The sequence below is a fragment of the Cavia porcellus genome, unplaced genomic scaffold, assembly GCF_034190915.1.
Source record: "Cavia porcellus strain 051 isolate PalLab524CR breed Dunkin Hartley unplaced genomic scaffold, mCavPor4.1 scaffold_26, whole genome shotgun sequence".
NCBI lineage: Eukaryota > Metazoa > Chordata > Mammalia > Rodentia > Caviidae > Cavia > Cavia porcellus.
Genome location: NW_026947509.1, coordinates 11,073,754 through 11,096,164, shown reverse-complemented (window position 1 = coordinate 11,096,164; position 22,411 = coordinate 11,073,754). Strand labels below are relative to the sequence as shown.

Here is a 22,411-nt window from a genome sequence, read left to right as displayed (position 1 = left end):
CTCCATTTCACAGGTGTGGAAACCCACACGCAAGGAGGGTCACTTTCCAAGGCCACGAAGCAAGAGGGTAATGGAGCAGTATCCCAGTCCAAGCCTGAGTTAGAACGTAATCACACGTTACTCTCTACCCCGCTGCTGCGTGCAAATGATGTTTAGCTAATTTGATGCAAATCTGACTGCAAAAGCAGAATCGCTATTCAAATAGTCTGTGAGTAAAGTCACACAAGGCTTCAGATGAGTGTCCAGCCCCATCAAGCCACAGCGGCAGGGTCTTCCTTTGTGCCCTTGCATGTGGGCAGATGTGTGTTTAAATATGTGACACCTGTAAGCAAAAGACACACCAGGCCAGGACTCAGATTGTGCCAAGCCCCGGGTGACGCCTGAGGTCCAGGACAGGCAACTGACCAGGAAAATAAACCTCCAAGCCTGCACGGCCACCAAAGCCCAAGTCTGCACACAAAGCCCAGGAGACACAGGTGCCCTGTGGGGTGACCTTCTAAGCGGCCGGCCCGCAGTGCACGTGATCCCTGAAGCTGTCACATAGGTGAGGAGGACACCAGGGTCCTGGAAGGAGCCAACGCCAGAGCCCCGCCTCCCCGCCTCACTCTGAGAGCTCCCCCTCCTCTTCTGTTTGAAGAGGAAAATATAGAAACAAACAAAAAGCAGCCACAGCCACCTGCGTGTGGGCGTCTTCCCCAATACGCAGCCATGGTGCCAGGACGCCAACGCCCCTGCGCAGCTGCCCCAAGGACAGAAAGTGGCTTTAGCGCGAAGCACTCCCATTCTCCCCTCTCCAAGCCTCCCTGGGGCTGGGACACATGGGCAGTGGCTGCTCTAGAAGTTCTGGGCAGGGCCCTGGTCCCCGTGTCCTCTCTCTGCGCACGGTGTCCCGCCTGGGCCGACGCGGAGAACACCTGGTCCTCCTGAACTATCCCGTGGGCTGGCGGAGCTGGCAGGGGCCAGGAGGTGGGCGCGGGTGCCCGGTCCTCAGCCCCGGCCCCAGCGCGGTCCCCGCAAGCCGCTCACCTCACGCAGCTCCAGCCTCTGCGCCACGGCCTCCAGGCACTCCTGGCCAGTGCTCTCCACCGACAGCGTGCACTCGATGACGCTGCTGTCCAGCAGGCGGATGCGGGTGACGAAGCAGTTCTTGCTCAGGACGTTGTAGCGCCGCGTGCGGCGCAGCTTCAGGCCGAAAGGCATGGCTTGCGCTGGGGCTCTCCTGCCTTGGCCTCAGCGACTTGGTGCCCGGGCGGTCACACAGCCACCTGTGCTCTTGCAGGGGCGGGGAAAGGTGTCCATGCCCGGCGCGGTCTCTGCAGGATGGCTGCAAACGGGAAAAACAGTCTGGTCACACACTGTGGGGGATCTGTCCGTGGCGTGATGCATGTTTTACACACACACATACGTGCACAAGGACACAGACATGCACGCTCGCGCCTGCACACACACGTGCAAACAAGCTGGCCGCGCGCACCTGTGAGCTAGATGGCTCCTGTGCCTGAGCCTGAGCACTTTATTGACTTTGCACAAGGACGCAGCAAAGCCATAGCTCAAACCCCAGAGTCTCTGCAACCCGGCCCCATGCTAGTCCCTGCCTGCTGAGGCACACGGGGCTGCAGCCTCTCGGCCCTGGTGCCTCCTGCCATCCAGTTCGAGTGCTGCCACAGGGTATTTATTCAGACCCATTCCACAGATGCAAACCAGTGAGGTGCCATGATTTCGGGGCATCTCTGAACTGAGCGATGTGATCTCATTCCTCCTCCTCTTTGCACTGCTGCATCTGAACCTTTTTTAAACCATGGGTAGCTTCTGTTTGTATTTTTTATATTTTACACTTTGATGATTTATCAGGATGGATGATATGAAGTGGTAGGAAGGCACATGTAACACTGTCACTGCCCATTTTTGAAAACAATTTTAAAGTATATGAATCGAGTTCCTGCTTATGTTTTGAGCGAAAGCCTCTCTAAGTAGTCCAGGTTGCCCTTGAACTTGCTGTGTAGCCTAGGATGGTGGTTTTCCTGCCTCAGCATTCCAGTCCCAAGTGCTGGGACTACAGGCATGCATCACCCTGTCCTGCTCTTTGGTGATTTTTAATTAATTCACTTTACGATTAGTGCTAGAGATTGAGCCCCAGGCCTCCCACCAAGCCACCTCCCACCTGGAAAACACATACACTTAAAATGCAACCCTTTGTCTTTTTCCAACAAATATTTAGACAGATGGATAGAGCCACCCGCCCACCACTTTGTTCCTTTACAAAATGCTGGATGCAAAGGCCCTGTCACCACATCACAGAGGGTTTAACTCAGATCTCGAGGTTCTTGGCATCCCAACATCCCACCCAGTGGAAATGACAACATTATCACGGGGAGAAGGCTGCCGAAAAACAGCCACAGAAGTGGCTGCACCAGCCCACCGGAGCCAGTGACGCAAGCAGGGAGGCTGAGAACGCTCCTCTCTCGGAAATGCTTTTCCATCCGAACAGTGCGCTCTCCTCTCAGCCTGGAGGACCACGGGCTCTTCTGCTACCTCGAGGCCCCAACTCGGGCCCATCCACCCAGGCCTAACACCCTTCACCCATCCCCAGACGCAGACTGTCCCTGAGCCAGAGCCCACTTGGAAACACACGTAGGAGTTCTCAGGTTCACAAAGGAGAGAGCGTGGACATCCATAAACCCCGGGCCCGTGAAGGTTGCCAGGGCCTAACCTGCAACACGGTGAAACACTGTCCCAGGGCCCACAGCAGGCACCTGATCCGCAGCCTGGGCACACCCCATTCCTTGGCGTGACAGCTCTGGGTTTCACAAAGGCCTTAAACACATGCTAGCGACTCAGCCGGATGACAGGCACTGGCATTTCTAAGTCACTTTATGTTGGCAGCGCACTGTGTTTACCTGCAAGGTGGCCAAACTGATCTCTAGATACAGACATGGACTAGGGAGGACCTGACACACCCCGCAGGAGAAGAGGAGAAGAGGAGGCTGGAATTCAAACACAAACGCCTGATGCATGCACTGCTGACAGATTCCTGTCACCTTCCCAAATCACAGGGCAGGGGCTGGGCTGAAGGCTTGCATGGGCCAGAACCTAGAACAGAGAAAAATAACTGCTCGCTCCATTGGCCCAAGATGTATTTCTGATCCGCTGGGCACTGCACACCTGGGCACATCTCCCCTTAAACCCTACTAAAAGAACGCACTGGCTCGGTTCTGCTTTCTCTGAGCATAAAACAACCTCAACCACACGTCCTAGAGGATGGCACTGGGGAACCCAGCACCAGTAAGATCAAAAGCCAACCACAGACAGGCACGGGGTTTCTCACAAACCAAACCCGCAAGCAGGAAAGCAGGCGAGCTTGGCACAGGGACCTTGGGGGGGATGGGATGCAGACCTCTGCGTGTACCTTTAGGAAAGTGGTTGTCACCTCGGGCTTTCTGCTGGCGTCGCACAGAACTCCAGCTTTGCAGTTTGCAAGCCTGTCACGTGTTCAAACATTTGACGCTGTAGCCTTAGGCTACTTCAGTACTAAAAGATTATTTTGCAGTAGATGGCCCAGCAAGAATAGCGATCAGAGCCATCTGGACAGACAGCGACACCTCTACTAGAAAGCGCCTATTTTGTGTTTAAATAATTCCCTAAAGCTTTCACTTGCAAGAAACATCCAAGATTAGGCACTGACTTAAAAAAAAATATGCAGCAAATTGGTCTGGTTCTTCTAAAAGCCAGCTCATACCAGCTGAATCTTGGACGCAGCCTCTGTCCATCAACAGATGAATTACACAGAAATGTGGTGCTCACACACAGTGGAACGCTGCACTGCGTTCATCAGGAAAGATAAACGTGAGTCACTGGGAGGAAAAAAGAGTGCATCTTGAGACCTTAACCTTCGGTGAAATAAATATATCACATGGTTTGTTTCATATAAGAAACCCAAAGTATAAATAAGAAGCAAGATAGTAAGAAGTTGGGAGATAGATATTTCTCAAAGGGGAAGAGGCGGAGGGAAGGAGAGGAGAGAGGGAGGGGATGAAAAGAAATTAAGGCGTGTCAAATACAGGTGCCAACACCACACGAGGGAGGTAAACACTGCACTACACACTGGTACTGAGAAAAATAATATTAAATTGGAAATAAAAATAAAAAAAATACATGAGGGCTGGGGATTTAGCTCAACAGCCTAAGTGCCTGCCTTGCAAGTGCACAGTCATGAATTCGATCCCCTGTACTGATTAAAAAAAAATACATGAAAGATCACTAGAAAAGTTAAAACAAAAAAATAGAAATTGGATGATATTGTATCGTTGCTCATCTTTGGTTTTTGAGTGGAAGGGAAATTATGTATGAGAAAGGTGTTAGAAGTCAACAGGAAGGGGCTGGAGGTTTAGCTCAGCAGCATAAGCACCTGCCTTGCAAGCAGGCATTCGTGAGTTTGATCCCCGGTATCGATAAAAAGGAAAAAGAGAAAAAAAAATTAAAAAAAAAAAAAAAAAAGAAGTCAACAGGGAGAGGAGGCGTAAAAATGTCATGGTGCCTTTACCCACACTCAAATGGTCAAACAGTGACACACGCACATGCACACACATGCTTGCACACACACACACACACACACACACACACACACATACATGCACATCCACAAATTCAGAGCGGAAAGGACTAGGACCAGCACATTCACAAGTGCTGAGCATCTGGGTGGGCATCCAGGCACTGGCCACAAAGTTTTGGGGGTTTTTCTCCAGACCTAAGCATCCCATCATGAACAGCAAGGGGGAAGCTCACCCATAGCTCCGGCCCCAACGTGACATCCCTGGGCGTCACAGAGACGCCCTTAATGAATCTGTTTAAATGCTTTCTCTTTGAACCCTAAGTCTTCCGTGCTGCTGCTCTAACACACAAATCTACGCTGAAGCTGCCAGCACGGAAGAGCATTTTCACCTCTGCACTCAGCCGGGACCTCTGCACTTAGGACGGGCACCGCCACACAGCCAATCCTGAGCCACCCGCAGCGTGGAAGGGCTACACCTGCGCCACTCCAGGGCAGCAACCTGTCATGATCGCGTCCTGCCTGTCTCGGCTCTAGAAGAACTCACAGCACCAGGCACAGAGTGCCACCTCCAGCACTCAGGCCCCTGCCCCTCTGCAGCAGAACCCGGGTTAAAAACAGGCGCCAAACAGTGCAAACAGAACCCACTGCCACCACAGCCTGGCTTTTGAAACCTTTCTCAACTCTGGGGCTGCTCTACAGCAGCTGGATGAAGGGAACATTTATAAACCTAGATCCAAATACCATGTCCCCAAGGAGGCATGGTGGTTTGCACTTGTAATCCTGCACTCAGGAGGATGAGGCAGGAGGATCGCCATGAGTGCAAGTCCAGCTTGGGCTCCATCGTGAGTTCAAGGCCAGCCTGAGCTGCGGGGCAAAACCCTGTCTGAAAAATAAATAGCCGGGGATTTAGCTCAGTGGCCTAAGCGCTTGCTTGGCAAGCACAAGGTCGAGAATTTGATCCCTGGTACCAAAAAAAATTTTAAAAATAAACTCTATTTCAAGAACAAATTTAAACCAAGTCCCTTCAAATCCAGTTTTGTTTATTTATGCTTCAAAGACATCCCTGGTAAATAGCATCTCCCTGCTGCAACTATCAAGTGAAGGCAACCTTGTTTTTCCTTTTAATCCTGATGGTAAAACTAACAATGCAAGGCTGACTCCCAATTAATTTATTTATTCTAATTTCAAAACGTGCTGCTCATCTTCTTCCCCAGCATGTATCTGAGGAAGAAAAGTAGCAACTGGCATGGGGGCATGCCTGGGATCCCAGCACTCCTCTAGGGAGGCTGAGGCAGGAGGATCACAGTGAGTTCAAAGCCAGCCTAAATGACATAGGGAGACTGTCTCAAAAAAGAAAAGACAAGACAGGACACAAAAGGAAAGGAAAGAAGCATCCATTGGGTAAAGCACTGAAGTGTGCTAGTCCTTCAGTCCTGGAGTGACTAGGAGCAGAAAGCCCAGGCAAACGTGTCCCAAACTGATGCGGAGAACCCAGGGGGTCTCCACATCAGTGGAGCAACCTCAAAGCTAAAGACAATGCTGAGGAAATACGCCACAGAGCTTCCCAGGAGGAAAGGAACCTGCACTAACCTTCAAGAAGGAGCTAGCTGTCAGATGTGGTGATGCATGCCTGCAACCCTAGCACTCTAGGAGGCTGATGCAGGAAGACCGCCATATTTGAGCCCAGGCTGGGCAACGTAGTGACTGATCAAGACTGTGTCTCAAAAAAAAATTTTTTTTAAAAAGAGATGTGGCTGCAGGTAGAACTTGGTGTGAAGGCCTTGCGTTTGGTGCCAGTACTATTAACAAAAGGGGCTGCAGAGAAAGACTGGCACTGACCCGAGAAGCCAACAGCTAGCAACTTCTCCTTGCCAGGCCCTGGGGCGCTCACCCGTAGGACATGAACCCCCAGGCGGCTGTAAGTGAGAAACAGGTCTGCTGGGCAGTGGGCAGACGCAGATCAGCTCCCTTCCCGCTGTAGGCTGGATGCACTCGGAGCATGGCCAGGCAGGTATGCCAAGAGGCCGTTCACTGCCCTACCTTTTCCTTGAAAAGGAAGAGAGGAGGAAAACGGTGAAGGACAGAGTCGAGCAGGATGCTGAGCCGATCTCCTGGGGCTGCTGGCTAGGTGTCACGCTGAACCTTGTGTCTCCTGCACCTCTCCCGCCTGGCCACTGCCACCAGCCACTGCCACTGGCAGAGCTGACCCTGCGAGCCATCAGCCACCAGTCTACGGCCTCTATGACCCACTCTGAGTGGGATAAAAGACTCTCGCTGTCCTCCTGTGTGACATCTGGCTCTGCCCACCATCCCCTTTGCATTCAGGACGAAACTGAACCTAGAGGACCTCTGGCCTCATCCCCAGCCCTGAGAGGTCCAAGCTCCATGCAACAGAAATTGCACCTGTGTCCTAGATCCTGGTCAGAGCCCAGGAGCAGGCCAGCTGCGTTGGACCCTATTGGAGGTGCCTTAGTCATAAAGCAGAGCTCTGCACCCAGCAGGAAGCTGAATGGATGCTGGGAGGATGATGAAAGAGAAAGGGGCCCCTGAGACTGAGGCTTCAGAGGCAGGAGCTGTACCCAGCCCGGAGGCGGAGGCGTGCAGCCCTCTGGGCTGACTTTTAAGACCTCAGAGAGGACTCTGAGTGAAGGGCGGGGATAAGGGTTCAGAGATTCCATTTGGGGGGAGAAAGAAGAAAGGGACCTCAGATTTCCTAATGAAACACCCCACCACCTGAGGCTGCCTCTTCCAGCCCTGGCTCTGTCTCATCCTGGGGCTGGCCACACACGGAGAGCCCCTCGCTGGCTCACCGAAAGACAATCCGCCAGGACTACTGCCGGGATGAAAGTACTTTAGTGCCTCGGCTGCCCAGAGCATCTCCTTGCGCTATTTGCTCTGTAAACACCACACTTTAAAGACCTTTACAGGACAGGCTGCCTGGGAAGGAGCACAGGGAGAAGCTTCCAAGTCGCTGCTGCAATCCACCCCTGCCCAGTCCACCAGCTTCCTGAAAGCTCTGAGATGCAATTTTCCATCTTCAGGAGCTGTGGATTTCTAATATTTTGCACACGCATTTTTAATAATTAAAAAAAAAAGAGCAGCAACAGCAAGAAAAAAACACCTTTTACCACCAAATACACAAAGCAAAGACTACGGCAGAGGTCACTTGGCTGAGCAAAGAAACCTGTCTACAGGATGGGTAAGAAATACATCTCTCACTTCAGTCAGCAAAATAGGGCTTCATTTTCTTTGCTGAATTACCTGGCATGGTCCTTCGGGAAATGAAAGCAATTAAAACTCAAATCTGCACACGCGTAACTCAGCATGTCCCTTTGACCCTTCACACACACACACACACACACACACACACACACACACACACACACACACGGACACACGCGTAAGCTCTGGGGTCGCAGAAAGAAGTAGATGCTCTCTGGCTCACCCTGTATTTACCCACCACCTCTGGAATTTCTCCAGGACTGCGCAGGATTTCGACTCCCTCCGGAGCACACCTCACAGAACTATGCAACCCTGGCGGGGTGTGAGCCAGGAGACACCCACAGAACTGGTCCAGCCTGTGCGTAAACCTGCAGCCGCAGACAGCTCACTTTCACCCCCACCCCCCACCGCTTTCCCAAGCAGAGGCTGCAGGACAGACAGACAGACAGACAGGTAGAAACTCCTCTTCCAGGGCAGAAAAGAGCCACTGATGTGTGGTGACCCTCAGGCTACCACTTTCCTCCACCCATTTGATTTTTTGTGTTGTTGATGTTGTAAGAGATGAGGTCACACTGTGTCACCTAGCCTGACTCCAAGCATTCCTCCTGCCTCAGCCTCCCGAGAAGCTGATGCTGCCAATCAGCTTTAAACTGTTATTGAACTCAAGTCTCATAAAGCTTTGTGCAAGGCTTAAAACACGAGTCCCTAACAAAGGCTTTAAAATTCCACTAGCTCCTTCTACTCTCAAACATTCCATAGTGAGATGCAAATTTCTTCACCCTTCCCAGGCTTCCCAGGTATTCGCCACACAAGTGCTCATTCGAAGGTTTCCCTGCCTCTATTTCCTGCCAGTGACAAGCTCGCCCATACACAGGCAGCCTCTCCACACCCAACACCACCACGCACCATGACTCTGAGCCATGACAGCTTCCAAGCAGCGGAACGACACCACAGCCTCACCTCAGCCCATTTCTCTAACTCACTTCTTAGCAGCTGGTAGATTCCAGAGACAAGGGCAAACTTCACAGATACAGACACTGACACAGGGAACTCATGACCATAAGAAAGGTCACAGGGCAGGGGCAGCAAACTACGGTGCGCGAGCTGCAGCAGGCTGTCTGCACCACAGAAAGCTCTAGAAGGCTCGCCGGCCCTGACACAGGGTAATGGTTAAAAACAAGCACCCCCTCAGCAGTCCAATAACACCCAGCACCATCTGCTGAGAAAGCAGAAAATAAACACTTGTTTTTTTCCAGCAAACCCCACCACGGTTATTAAAAATAACAACACGAGGCTCCTGAGAGGTGACATCTCTGCCATCAGGAACCGCCTGGGCTCAGAGGGGGTTCTCTGTCCCGTTACTCTAACCAGCGCTGTGACCCACACAAGGCTATGACTCTGAACTTGGAGGAAGGTGGGTGAGTGACCCCAGGGGAGACAGGTGTGTGAAAAGCCCCTCTGGTCACTGTTGGAGGACCTGCCCTATTGCAGAACACCTAGAGATGGCACGGCTTTCCCACAGGACCAATCTAAATCTGCACGAGGACCTGACTGAAACTTCTAAGGCACCCAAAGTGATCTGCCCTGTGAACTAGGATTTGTCTTCACCAACCCCAGGGGGAGAGGAACTGGATGGGCCCTACTGGCTATGAGCTGAGGGTCAGCACAGATGGGACCTCCAGAGGTCAGGGTCACACCACTCCTGACATTTCGCATGCCTGGAATTTTCCGTAGTGAAAAGCTAGAGGGTTTTTATTCCATGATATTCTAGGAGGTGACCGTGCCACACTGCAGAGGTAAGTTAGGGACCAAAAGCGGGGCCCCCACCCCTCTTCGCAGCCCAAACCTCTGGCCTTCAACAGAACTTAGCTAGATCAGAATAATGGCTGCAGAGTTTGTTTCCTTCCATGTCTAAAAGACAGCAGCAAAGTTCTTTATGGAGAATGCAAGTTGTTCAGGATGCAAAGAGCAGGTGGTGGGCCTGAAATACAGGACGACCTGCTGGCCATCTGGTCTACTCCTGCCAGGAATGCTCCAGCCTCAGCCACCCCACCTTTCCCCTTCAGTGTCTAGGCCCACGGTGATTCAAGTCCCAGAAGGTCACAGCCAGGAAGCAGCGGGAGATCCTCAAAAGCATCACAGCACTGCAGCCATGAGCGGGAGCACCCCAACCATCACACCGATGCAAGGGTGGGGCACTACCGAGAACTCCTGCCTGCAGCCTGGGACAGGGCTGAGGCTCAGACCCCACTTTACGGATGCCAGTCAGAGAACTTGTCTGACATCAAAATGACAGTGATGGTGACAGGGAAGCACGGTGAAAAGCAGAGCTCTGTCTGATAGGCACTCACCCCAGGAACCAGGCCGGGTCATAAAGAACAGAGTTACAAGCTATCTCTAGTGCTGTGAAAAACACTGACAATGACAAGAACCACACTCCAAGACCCTGACTCCGCCTGCCCCAGCTCTGTGCATCTACAGCAGACGTTGTTGGACCCTGGCGGAGAGAGGCAGCGAGGCCAGGACCACCAGGGGATGAGAGGCCTCTTACCTCCAGGCTTTCAGCCACTGTGGGCTGCAGGTGGCAGCATGGCAGAGGCCCAGCCTGGTGCACAGAACCCCTTCTTCAAAGCCAGGCTCACGAGCTCAGCCCCAAAGCAACCAGAGAGGTTCCATACCTGGGCGTGTGACTCAAAGCAGAGAAACTCACTGGCAGAGACACACCTTCCACTGGCATCAACCCACTACAGAGCGGAGCATCCTAAAGGACAAAGCAGTGTGCGAGGGGCCCCTGTGTGACAGGCTGCAGCCCACGACCTCCCTCTCCCATTTCCTTCCTGCCCTGCCCGGCTGAGTCCCTCAGCTTCCCGCCCAGTGCAGGGCTCCTGCATGTCACTTCCTAACCGGACAGGGATGGCAGCCACACTATGCAGCCCCTTTGCTCCATGTGGGTCCAAGTGTCCAGCACTGAGCTGGTCCCACGGCAGCCACTCCAGAGCTCACCTCGGCAAGTTGCTTATCCCAGTGCCTAAGCCGCCCCGAAGCTGCACAGCTGGCTCCAAGGCTAACCCACATCTTCATTTCTAACACCAGAATGACCAGACTACCTGCCACAATACAGACAGACTTAGGATTTTGTGGAAACTTTTTAAAATAACTGCAAATATAGGCCAGGCGTGGTGACACAGGTCTGTAATCCCACAGTCCTGGGAAGGCTGAGGTGAGAGTTCAAGGCCAACGCGGGCCACATGGTGAGTTCAAGGCCAGCAAGATCCTGTCTCAAACACTCAAACATAATAAATAATAATAGCTTATCTATAATAAGGGACGGAACTCAAGACTAACCATGAAACTCATTTGTACTTCATACACAACACACACAGCCTGGAAAAATTTTGTACAGTATCTTGAATAATTCTGTGCACAAAACCAATTCTGGAAGCATCTAGGATTTGGGGCTTTGAGACGCTGAGCCTGTACACAAATTCCCAGCGCACAGTCAGCGGTTGCCACCTTTCCTCCTGTTGCTACTCTCTCTAGATCCTCCAGGAAATTGAGGTACATGACGGTGACACTGGCAGGGAGGGGGAGGAAGGCAGTGATGACGCCTCGGGTCAGCTAGGCAGACAACCCGGTGGTTTCTGAGACTCCTAATGCAATCGACGCCAAGAGGCTGAATCACAGGGCACAGGAATGAAACCGGTATGAACCGGTGTCAGCTGTCGGGGAGCTGTGCAATTCCATCTGATGCAACCCAATGTTAATTACTCACAGGGAAAACAAAGCTCCTCAGGAGACATGGGGGTGGTTATCATTCCAGGTGGGCAACGGGCACAGATGCACCCCAGACCCGTCACAGCCGTCCTCTCTTCTCTGTCCTCTGCCTTGTAAAGACACACCCCCCACACCACTTCAGAGGGCACTTAGGACAACCTGCACTCTGCTAAGTAGCTCTCAGGGACATGACAGAGACCAGGGCCCATCTGCCTCCAGCCCTGTAATGGCACTGCTGTAAAGCAATTTGTTAGCACATTGTCACTACGGTGACCACCGCTGACCCCAAGAGATTGCTCACCTGCAAGCCAAGGCCTTTAGAGCAAGTCTGGGCCTCAGCCCCAGCTGCACTCCACGGCGGTGAGCAAACCAGGGACAGGAGGGCAAATGTCACCTGCTCCAGCACTCCAGTGGAACTCTCAGCTAACACTGAAAAACCGACACGCACCCAATTCCTACAAAATTGCTATTTACTATATACAGTCGGTTCTGCTGCCAGTGAACCTGATTTGGGGTTACACATACCTTTCGCATCTTCGCTGGAAATAAATACCACGCTTCTGCAACAGCAAAGGCATCCCCAGGAAAGCACATGGGGGCTGCTCTCCGGGAGCTTCAGAGAGGGCAGATACTCTCAAGGTTTTAGAGAGCTGCTGTCTCCCCAAACCTCTTGCTCTGTACTCAGCGCTTGTGTTACTCAGCAGTGCTATCTCAGGGAAATTTTCACTGGACACAGAATCAACAGATCTTCAGGGTTATATGTAAGGGCGCCCACCGCAAGCATCCACGGCAGGAGACGGCAAGGACCTGGAACCATGACATGCCGAGAACCCACGGGATGTTCCATCCAAGTCAGGTCTGGCACCTGCATGTTCTTTAGGCCATCAAGCAATTATTACATGGGTTTTCAGCTGCAGCCACGCTATGCTTTCAAGCAGGAAAAGCTTCAGAGCACTGCATAAAGTAAAACTGGTCTCCTTGTGTGGGGATGAGCTCAGAGAAAAACCACGGAATCCCATTCTCACAGGGATGAAGACTGGAGCAGAGAAGAAATACCTACTTGATCTGTGTGTCATCTCTGGATTATTACCATTGCATTAGGGAAAAATGTAAACCACTCAGCAGTCATGTACCAGCAGGTTATGCTGTAAGATGCCTGCAATGCCCCTTCACAAATAACAATACTCAGCACACTCACCCACCACCAAAAATGGCTCTCAGCACCACATACCATCATACACCAACCGGAAGAAAAAAACAAAACACAGAAACAACTCAGGACCAAGCATGACTTCTCAAAATCAGAACAGATCAATCAACAGATCTGAAACTTACAGTGGCTTGCATTCTTTTCAATTAAGAGTTTAGAAATGTCAGCCTTTTTCAACTTCAACTAAAAAGATTTAATAGTACCTAGTATTTTCAGATTATAAACTCACTACCAGGAAATTGGGAATTGCAGGAAAGGGGAAGGAAAAACAAAATTCTCCTGTAACAGCATCGTCCAGAAGGATCACTGTTAAAAATTTTCACATATTTTGTCCCACTCCTTCGAATACAAATTCATTTATACAATTGAGAAAGTAGTAAACCATATGTTTCATTAAATGTGATTACTATGGGGCTGGGGATTTAGCTCAGCGGCATAAGCGCCTGCCTTGCAAGCAGACAGTTGTGAGTTCGATCCCCGGTACCAAAAAAAACAAACAAATGTGATTACTATGTATTATCTTCCCATAGGGATGAGAATTTTTCAAAAAATAATTGCACACTGTTGCATAATGTCCTCCCCCACTACAAATCACAATTTAGAGAACTATTCTCTATTGGCATACTGTGAGATTGTTGTAATTTCTCCAGGGCCCTGCCGTAGAGGAGCTGGGGGTGGAACCCAGGCCCTCGCACACGCTACGCAAACACTCTGTTCCAGTCCAATTCATCCTTTAGAATATATTCTTGAGGCGCCTATTAAATTAAAACCTATATATTCAGAACTCTCCTCCTGCCTCTTCCTACAATTTTTTCCAAATTGCTGTTCCATATGCAAAAAGTCCAGTTTTGATTGTTTTATCTGTAAAAAATGACTGAAATAATGTTTTCTAATTACTTTAATAAGAAGCCACATAGTGTAAAACTGAAAGACATCAAAGTTGGAGCAAGTTCATATTACAACCTTTTTCACTTTTCTTTCTTTTTTTTTTTTTTCTGGATTGTTTGTTTTGATTTTGTTTGATTTTGATCCTTTTTTGTGTTTTTTGGAGATGGGGCCTTGGTATGAACTCAGTCTGTTGTCCAAAGCAGGCCTGGAAATCCTCCTGCTTCAGCCTCCAAGTGCTGGGATAACAGGTGTGCACAGTCACACCTGGTTGTCTTTTCGTCTTAATAAATTCTCTTAAACATGACTCCTTAGGAAATGTTTTAATAAAGGAAAAGTTTCAACCCTAAAAGGGTACCGATCCCTGTGACATAAAGCCCCCCAAACCAGCGGCCATACAGACAGGGACTGTGACCCAGTCTGGGCTTGGGTGTGATGAAGCCTCAGAGACATCGCTGTGTCTCCTCTGGGGAGCCATGGTGCCACACTGCAGGGGCTGCCTGGTAAGAGCAGCCTCCGAGCCGGTGACACATCCCCTACGCCACGTGGTCACTTCGGAAAATAACACTTGGCTGAACATCAAATACCTGTACTTCCTTCAGGGGACCTCGATTTCCTCAAAAACTGTCCACAGCACAGAATGCAATGGTAGCCCTGCCAAAGACACAGAGGACAGTCCTCCACCCACCCAGGCGTGGGAAAGGCTTGGGAAGACAGGAACCAGAGCGGCAGGTTCGCTGGGCAGCAGAGAGAACAGAGGGGTGGAAAAGACACAGAAACAACCACCTGGGCCATCCTGGGGGTCCAAGGCACCCGGCAAGGGGTGAAGGGAAAGGGAAAGGGAGGCGCCAAAGTACAGGTTCCAGGGGCGACTGAACCTTCCCGTGGGCGCTGAAGACTGGGCCAGGTCATATAACTTTACATAAATGTCACCCTGGAAGCCGAAACGGTGGCAGACTCCCACACACAGGACAAAGAAGAGCCGAATATTTTTATCTCACTACTGCGTCTGATTTGAAAGAGCAGGCTCATTGCATCCAACCCTGGCTGTCAAGCAGACTGCTGCAGCAGCCCGGCTTCTGTACATCAGGGCTCCTCTTCCAGCGCAATAAAACAGGCAGGCAGTAAAGGGGGAAGGCTTCCTTTTTCTGCCTGATCCTGGTCACTCTCAAGAGGGAATAAAGGGATTTGAGAAAAAAAAACAACAGAAAAGATACAAAGGTCAGCTGGGCACAGAGGTGCATGCCTGTATGCAAGCACTGAGGAGGCAGAGGCAGGAGCATTGCCAGAAATAGAAGAGTAGCTTGAATTGCAGAGAGACCCTGTCTCAAAAACAAACTTTTTTCCAAAGGTCTTAGTCGCTTGCACACTGTGGTAGACTTCTTAGATGCCAGCTGAACACACTGAAGAACAGTTACTCAACCTGGTCACAGTAACCATCTTTGCGGTACTAAAATTGCTTCTTTTGTATTTTACATCTCCTCTAGATTATACAGAAACCATTATTCATTTTCTGTTAGTCGATTCTAAATACTCTGTAATGCTGTCATTCTCTTGAATAGTTTTACATTATTTTGATATACTTAATGCTACAGTATACGAAGTTGTACTCAAGGATTTCAAAGAAAGAGACAATATGGTAACTACTTTTAGGTTAGGATTATCTGGTGGTGAAACACTATTCTGCTTAAATGGTTATGTTTTGATCTGCGCTGTTTCGTTGTTATGCCCTCTTTTATCTCAATCTCCACTCCATTATTTACTTTTTTATCTTTATCCTTTTAATTAAAGGAAAAAAATAGCAGGATATATTATAGTAACCCACTTTGACTTTCCATTACCTTGATTTAAAGCCCTGTATTACTCTCACCATCTGGTTTTTAACTGATGTTCCCCTATTCTGTTTTGCTGGATAGTATCAGGTTCGAAAGTTTAGGCATCAGCTGTGAAGATAATGAGATTCATTATGACGCCCATTCTTGTTGACTTTTATCTACTTTTGAAGACCTACAATGTCTCCAATGTTTTGGTTTTGTCGGTTTTATTCTTTACTGTTTTGTTCAATTGTATTATAACTAACGATATAGGCAATTCTATTAGAGATAGCGGGAGGCATTATAGTAACCATTGTTGATCACCTTGTATTATGTTTTTACATTATCTATTATGTCCACCCTTTTGACTTGACCGATTCTGTTCTGTTATGTCACATTTGGTTTTACTCTCTTCCAAAAAAGTAATAAGAAGCGTGGGAGCAATGAAACCCAAAATGTGTAATAGTCATGGTACAAAAGAGAGGAAAAGAAAGTGCTCCAAACTATATAACTGCATGTATATTTAAGTGTATAAGATAGAAAATGATATCACAGAGTTTTATTGGATCAATGAACAGAACTGTTTGCAGTATCATTGATGGAATGTCCACTTTACAAGCTTTAATTTTGTGACTTGAACAATTATTTCTAAGATGACAATATGTAATCCATTAACTAGTGATTTCCTACTGTTCATTTTTTTTTCTGTAAATCTGTATAACTTGTACCCTTTCCCTGCTTTTTTTTTTCTTTTCTCCTTAAATAAAATAAAAAAAATTACAAAAAAAAAATACATCTCCTCTAACTGCTGTTTTGCACATCTGTATACACTTTTGCTGAGGTCATCTATTTCTTCTTAAAGTTTCTCCCCTTGCAAAGGGCACCTGGTAACCACCTCACACCCTTTTTTAATCCTCCGACTAAAATTCCCCCTGCCTCGTACCCTGCGGCATAAAAAGCCCCATCTTCTCTTACCCTCTTTTCCCATGTGCTATTCCATCATCTCTGGGATTCTCTATGAGCTCTGTGTTCTTCAAACTATAACACTAAATTAATGTACAAGTTATTGTTACAAACTAACTCACGGAGATGTTTATTATTTGACCGAAAATACACAGCAGATAAACTGGATTTTTCCCTAAAAGTTTTGCTCAGCTGTGTGTGTGAAAAGTGAACACATTATACACATTAGTAAGTGTCCATGGCCCCAACTAGACCCCGATTTTCCAGAGTCACCCTGAGGGAGCATTCCCTCTGCACACGGTATTTCTCATACATCGCCACCCCTGGAGTAGCAAAGTCCCCGGTTTCCAGGAGAGCCACTTCCTAGTACGACACGCCAGCCAACGGTCCACACACTGCAGGAGCTATGCAGTCTCCCACCTTCTGTGAACCCCTAGAGCTCGAGACTGTGTGTGCCGCGGGACAGAGACTCCTCCGCCGTGGGAAACTGCGTGAGCTGGAGTGCCTGGCCAGGGGTCGTGCAGAAACCCAGTGGCCACGCTGGAGAAAGGGTCTCTTCTGGTCCCTGAGTCACAACTACACGAACCAGAGGAGCTGCCCCACCCAGCGGCAGAGGCAACACAGGAAGAGTGGAAGGAGAGACCATGGAAGGCCAGAATGGGGTCCTTGCTCAACATGTGCCTGGGGTCACTCCAGACTTTCTGCCCAGCCAGGGGTATGCACTAGCATTGTTCCCCTCTGATCACACACCAACAAAACCAGCCCTGGAGGCCTGCACTCTGCCCCCAGGCATGGCTACAGGCCAAGCTTCACCCCAGAATGGTGGGAAAAAACTAAATGAAAATACAGCTGGGTGAGGTGATGCCTGCCTGTAATCCTGACACACGGGAGGCTGAGGCAGGAGGGTCGCTGTGTGTTTATGAGGCCAGTTTGGGCTATACAATTGTGTTCAAGGCCAGCCTGAACTGCATAAGGATGCCATGTCTCAAAAAAATTAATTAATTAATTAATAAAAAAACTGTTCAGTGCCTGGGTGTTGACCCAACCAACCAGCACATCCCAATTTTCCACGGTGGCAAATCTCCATGAATCTGGAAAAACCTGATGTCACTTAGAGGCACCATGTTGGTGCCTGCCTGGTCATTGTCTGTGCACCTTGGTCAGAGTCTGTAGATCATCTTTGCTCAGCTACAACAATAACAGAATCCCAGAGGGAAGAAGTTCTACACTTCTGTACTCTCGGGGGAAGTGCAGGAATGGGCAGAACCTGCCCCACCCCTGCTCCTTAGGAGCTGATTCCAGCACCAGAACAAGCTCTAGTCTAACGGACTTGTGCTACAAGGTACTTCCGGAAACCATGGAGGTGTGGACAATCTATGTGTGATCAGAGAAGCAAGCAGAGGAGGAGAGATTCAGAGAGAAATCTAAGTGGAGGAAGAGGAGGCTGCACCTTAGGATGGGGCAAGAGTGACAGGGTACAGCTTCTACTCAGCCTCTGCAGCAGCAGATTAAGCAGGGACTTAAGGGATAAGAGAGAGGGCGGCTGGCTGGGTTGGGAGCACCTTTCTCCTAGGTGCAACCAGGAGGGTGGCACAGTTGGCATGGCAACGTCCAGGCTGATGGAAGGGCGATTCCCATGCATGCTCAGACAGTGGGGCAGGCAGAAGCCATAGCCAACCTTCCTCCAGCACTCCAGACAGAAGACGAGCAGGGAAAGTACACAGCACCCGCATACCCTGATGATGGCAAGGAATGGAGGCAGCACTCTGCACCCAGCACCCAGCACCCAGCACCCTGTACCTAGCAACCTGTACTCAGCACCTATCACCTTGTCCCTGCACCCAGTACCCTGTACCCAGCACCCAGCATCTTGCACCCAGCACTCTGCACCCAGCACCCTCTACCCTACACGCACACACATCCACCTGCAAACACAGTGGAGTCTCTGCTCAGAACTCTACATTGATCCAGAATCTTCCTCCCTACGGGACGAGAAAGGCTGGCATGGAGCCCCACGTGCTGGCCCTGTTAAATTACAATTATATTACAGACCAGTGACCATGACACCGACCCAGCTCCTACAGAGGCCAGGAGCCACACCAGACAGCAAGGAGGGAGCCCTACACAGAGATCACAGAACACTTCAGCCATCTCCAAACCGACTTCCGCCACAGAAAGGCTCGCTGTCATCACAGCACCCCTCAGCACCACATGAGATCTCAGGACGAGCGCTACTCACTACTCGCTTCCTGTCCAGAGAAAGCTCACCATCTAGAGGAGGTGGGCTCTTCAGGACCGGACAGGAAAAACTGCTCTCTCTGGAAAGCAGCCTGAGACCGCTGCCAAGCGGGAAGAAGAAGTAGGACCAGTCTGCAGCCTGGCTGGTCACAAGGCCCACAAGAAAATCGGCCTGAGCTCTCCAAGCCTTTGGATTCTGAGTTTGTAAACTCACCCCTCAAAGGTCAACTCATAATGAGTTATAAATTCACTGAGAACATGAGATACTGGTTTAATTGTCACAGCACAATTGATCAGGTGGCTTTAAAAATTATTTTAGGAGCCTGGCGTGCGGCTCAGCAGTACAGCATTTTCCCAGCAAGTGCAAGATGACAGACCATGAAAAACCAAAAATACGTATGTGTATATATTTCAGTTCTGGGGGACCCTTAGGAGGATCTAATGCTTCCAGGATATGCGGTGCCATCAGATGGACAGGATCGAGTGTGATGCTGAAGCTTTTAAAGACTCCCTTTGGTGAGCCCTGCATCTGGGGACAAACAGTGGTGACAGAGGAGGCACTTGGGAGTCCTGCAGGAAGAGTCCAGGCAGAAGCCCGGACCACCTCTGTGCCCAGTGGGCAGGATGGGGGGGGGCACAGAGCTCTCTTCAGGGAGGAGGATTTTACACCCCCCACCCCATCCATTGGGAGGCAAGGGCCTCAGCCAGAGGCCAGAAGATGCAAATCCAGGTGGGCTGCAGGGCAGGGGAGGCATGGGTGCTCAGAGGGGGTTCCCTAAAAAGGTGGGGGTCAGCAAGTGAGGCAAAGGCCAGAACCCACAGGAGTAGCAGCTGGGAGAAGAGGACTGCGAAAGTAGAAGGACTGCAAATATGAGAAAGTAAGCAACCGGGTGGCCAGGGAAGCGCGCTGGCTGGCTGGACAAAGACGGAACTTGGCGAGGAGGATGGGGCAATTAACTGTAATATAATTACCCCGGGGTAGGGTGGATGTAAGGGAAGCTGTGCCATGAACAAGAGCTTTTCACCCCAGGCCACGGTGCCCAGCAAGAGTTGCTGGGCTCTGACCCCAGGGCAGGACGGTGACACTGGAGAATCCTTCAGCACATACACTCTTGGTGTTATCTACAAGTCAGGAAGAACAGCTGTGAACGTGGTGACACCAGATCTAGAGGGAGACACCTGTGTCCCTCCTGAGTCTGGGTCACCTCCATCTTCCTTCACACGGTTTACCGATGGCCTTGACACCCACCCTGTTTCAGCGGCTCATGCTCCCAGGGGTATAGCACCTGGCGACTCCTGCTTTAACGCCGTCTGGTCCAATGGAGGAAGCTCGGCACGTTCCCCTTGTCAGTTATCCAAACTCAGCCACGCTTGGTGTGTTCCAAGGTCGCCTAACTGCAAACATTGAACTACTCCTGTTTCTGCAAGGATGGAATAAATAATACAATACAAGCAGCCTGGTCACTGAAATGAAATTTCCTGAACAAAACAAGAGACTCAACGCTCACAACACATTTGATGATATCTCTACGACCAAGAGTCCCAGCTCCTCTCCCGGGTGGAAGGAGGGTGGGGTGGTGGTTCTGATCCCCGACAACACACTCAACAAGAAGGAACAACAATGTGTAATCAGATGTGGTGGCAACCTCACCAGCAAGGAGCCGAGGGAAAGAGGAGGTCCGAGAAACCCCAAAACTCCCGGGCCACTCACAAAACAACCAGGGCTTAGACATCAATCTTAACAGTGAAATTCACCAAGCACGCTCCAGCAATCCCATCACTTGGGAGGCTGAGGCTGGAAGACTTCGAGGAACTCAGTGAAAGCCTGGCCACACAGTGAGGTCAAGGCCAGTTTGAACTACGCAGTGAGACTCTGTCTTAAAAACACCAACACAGGGCTGGGGATTTAGCTCAGCGGCATAAGCGACTGCCTTGCAAGTAGGCAGTGGTGAGTTCGATCCCCGGTATCGATAAAAAGGAAAAAGACAAAAAAAAAAAAAAAAAAAAAAGAAACCACCAACACATAGAAACACACATCAAAAAATATGAAGATAAAACTGCCTGCCTGAGAAGTGGGACAGGCACGGGCAGTGAGACTATTTCCTTTCAGATTCATCTCAAAGAAAGATGGAGACACACTTGGTTATTTATTAAGGGCAAGAAGCTAAAGGCACTAGATAGAATCGCTGTGAGCTGAGGCTCTGATAAGCAGTCCTGAATCTGAGTACCAACTTGAAGTTTCAGGTACCAATACTGAGGCAGGAGATCAGGCTCTGGCCAGCTGGCCGGGCAAGTGCACATGTCCTGGTGATTCCGAGATCCACCGGGGACCAATCAGAAAATGCCATCTTCAGTGCAGCGGGTGGAACCAAGCAGGATTTTGATAGGTCAGCCTGGCTCTGCGGCCAGCCTGCAGGACAAGGGTTACTGGCCATTGTGGTCTCTCTCATTCTCACAGCATGTTCATTTCCCACCTCTAATAAATGCAAACCCTCACTACCTTTCTCGTGTGTCTTGTCCAGTTCTAGACATCGAGGGCTAGTACCATCCCAGGCAGACCATGAAACATCCCTGAGCCTCCGTTTTCTCCTCTGAGGGATGAAAATCACAGTAGCCACATTCAGAGGGCTTACTGGGAGGATTAAATGAATTACTATTGCATGTCAAGAAACTACTACTGCAAGGCCACAGAAAACAATGTCTCATGAGTTACCTGTTAACCAAAGCTGTTGCAATTAGAGGAAACATAGTAAAAAGCCAGCACTCTAGGAATAAAAAACGTGATCTGATAGGGAAGTAAGAACTTGTTGCTCCCTCTAAGAAAAAAAAAATACCATTAAGGTAAGCACTAAAAAATGGTCAGAAAATCAGCAGGATTTCAAAAGAATCTAAATGAGAAACACCGTCTGTTGACCCCCCACAGGAAAAAAGGTATGCAGATAGGACAGCAGTTATCAAATTAGGAAGGAGCAGTGTGAAAAACAAGAGGCTTTCCTCTGCAGTTCTGAGCCTTTCACACCCCTGATAAACACCACTTCCTATCTCTTCTCTAAACATTACAGCTCTGCTGTCATTCCTGGTCCTGAGCTTAGAGAGTGCTCAGTGATTTTCCACTTCCCTTGTGTGCCCACAGATCAGCACTGTACTTCAGGGCTTGAGGAAAACATTTGTGCACGGCTGCTGCATAACCAGGAGCCAGCGAGCGGGAGAAGGGTGTCCAAAAGGAAACGGGGAGAATGGGGTGCTAAGCGTTCCAGAGCAGAGGGTCAAAGGACGAAGGAACACACTTCTCAATCTGCAACAGGAAGGCTGGACGCGGTCCGTCCAGCCCCGCCCTGCCACGAGGTCCCGAGGTCAGGAACCTGGTCCCTCTCACGCTGACCGCACCCAGCACGCCTGCCGTGGGGGAGGTGGGTTACTAATATCATAGATTCACAAACCACCGGATTCTGACTCTCTGTAAACGATTCTTCTATTTTCAAAAGCAGAGCTAATTTTAACGGCACCTGCGAGGTCCTTTATGAGCCCTCTCCTTTTCAAAGTCCTGAATCCACTGGGGTGACAGAGAAAGGCGCTGAAACCATTTAACGGGCAGCTGGAGAGCAACGCGAAAAGTCCTAAGGAACAAGGTGTCTACAGCGGCACAGCTCCATTTTCATCTATAGCTCGATGCACGGTTATGGAACCGCTTTGGTAAATCACAAACATACCAACAAATTATTGCTTTTCATGATTAAACTACAGAGGAAAGGCAAT

General features: G+C 49.9%; 1 protein-coding gene across 3 annotated transcripts in view; it reads right to left on the bottom strand.

Annotated features, from left to right (window-relative positions):
• Ptpn14 (protein tyrosine phosphatase non-receptor type 14) overlaps window positions 1-22,411 on the bottom strand; it is a 144,843-nt gene that overhangs the window by 87,348 nt on the left and 35,084 nt on the right. For all 3 annotated transcript variants that reach the window (XM_013157553.2, XM_003474584.4, XM_063236725.1), the window contains exon 2: window positions 1,027-1,324. In XM_013157553.2, coding sequence (XP_013013007.1) covers window positions 1,027-1,200 — 174 coding nt within the window. In that variant the 5' untranslated portion in view covers window positions 1,201-1,324. The remainder of the gene's footprint in view (window positions 1-1,026; window positions 1,325-22,411) is intronic.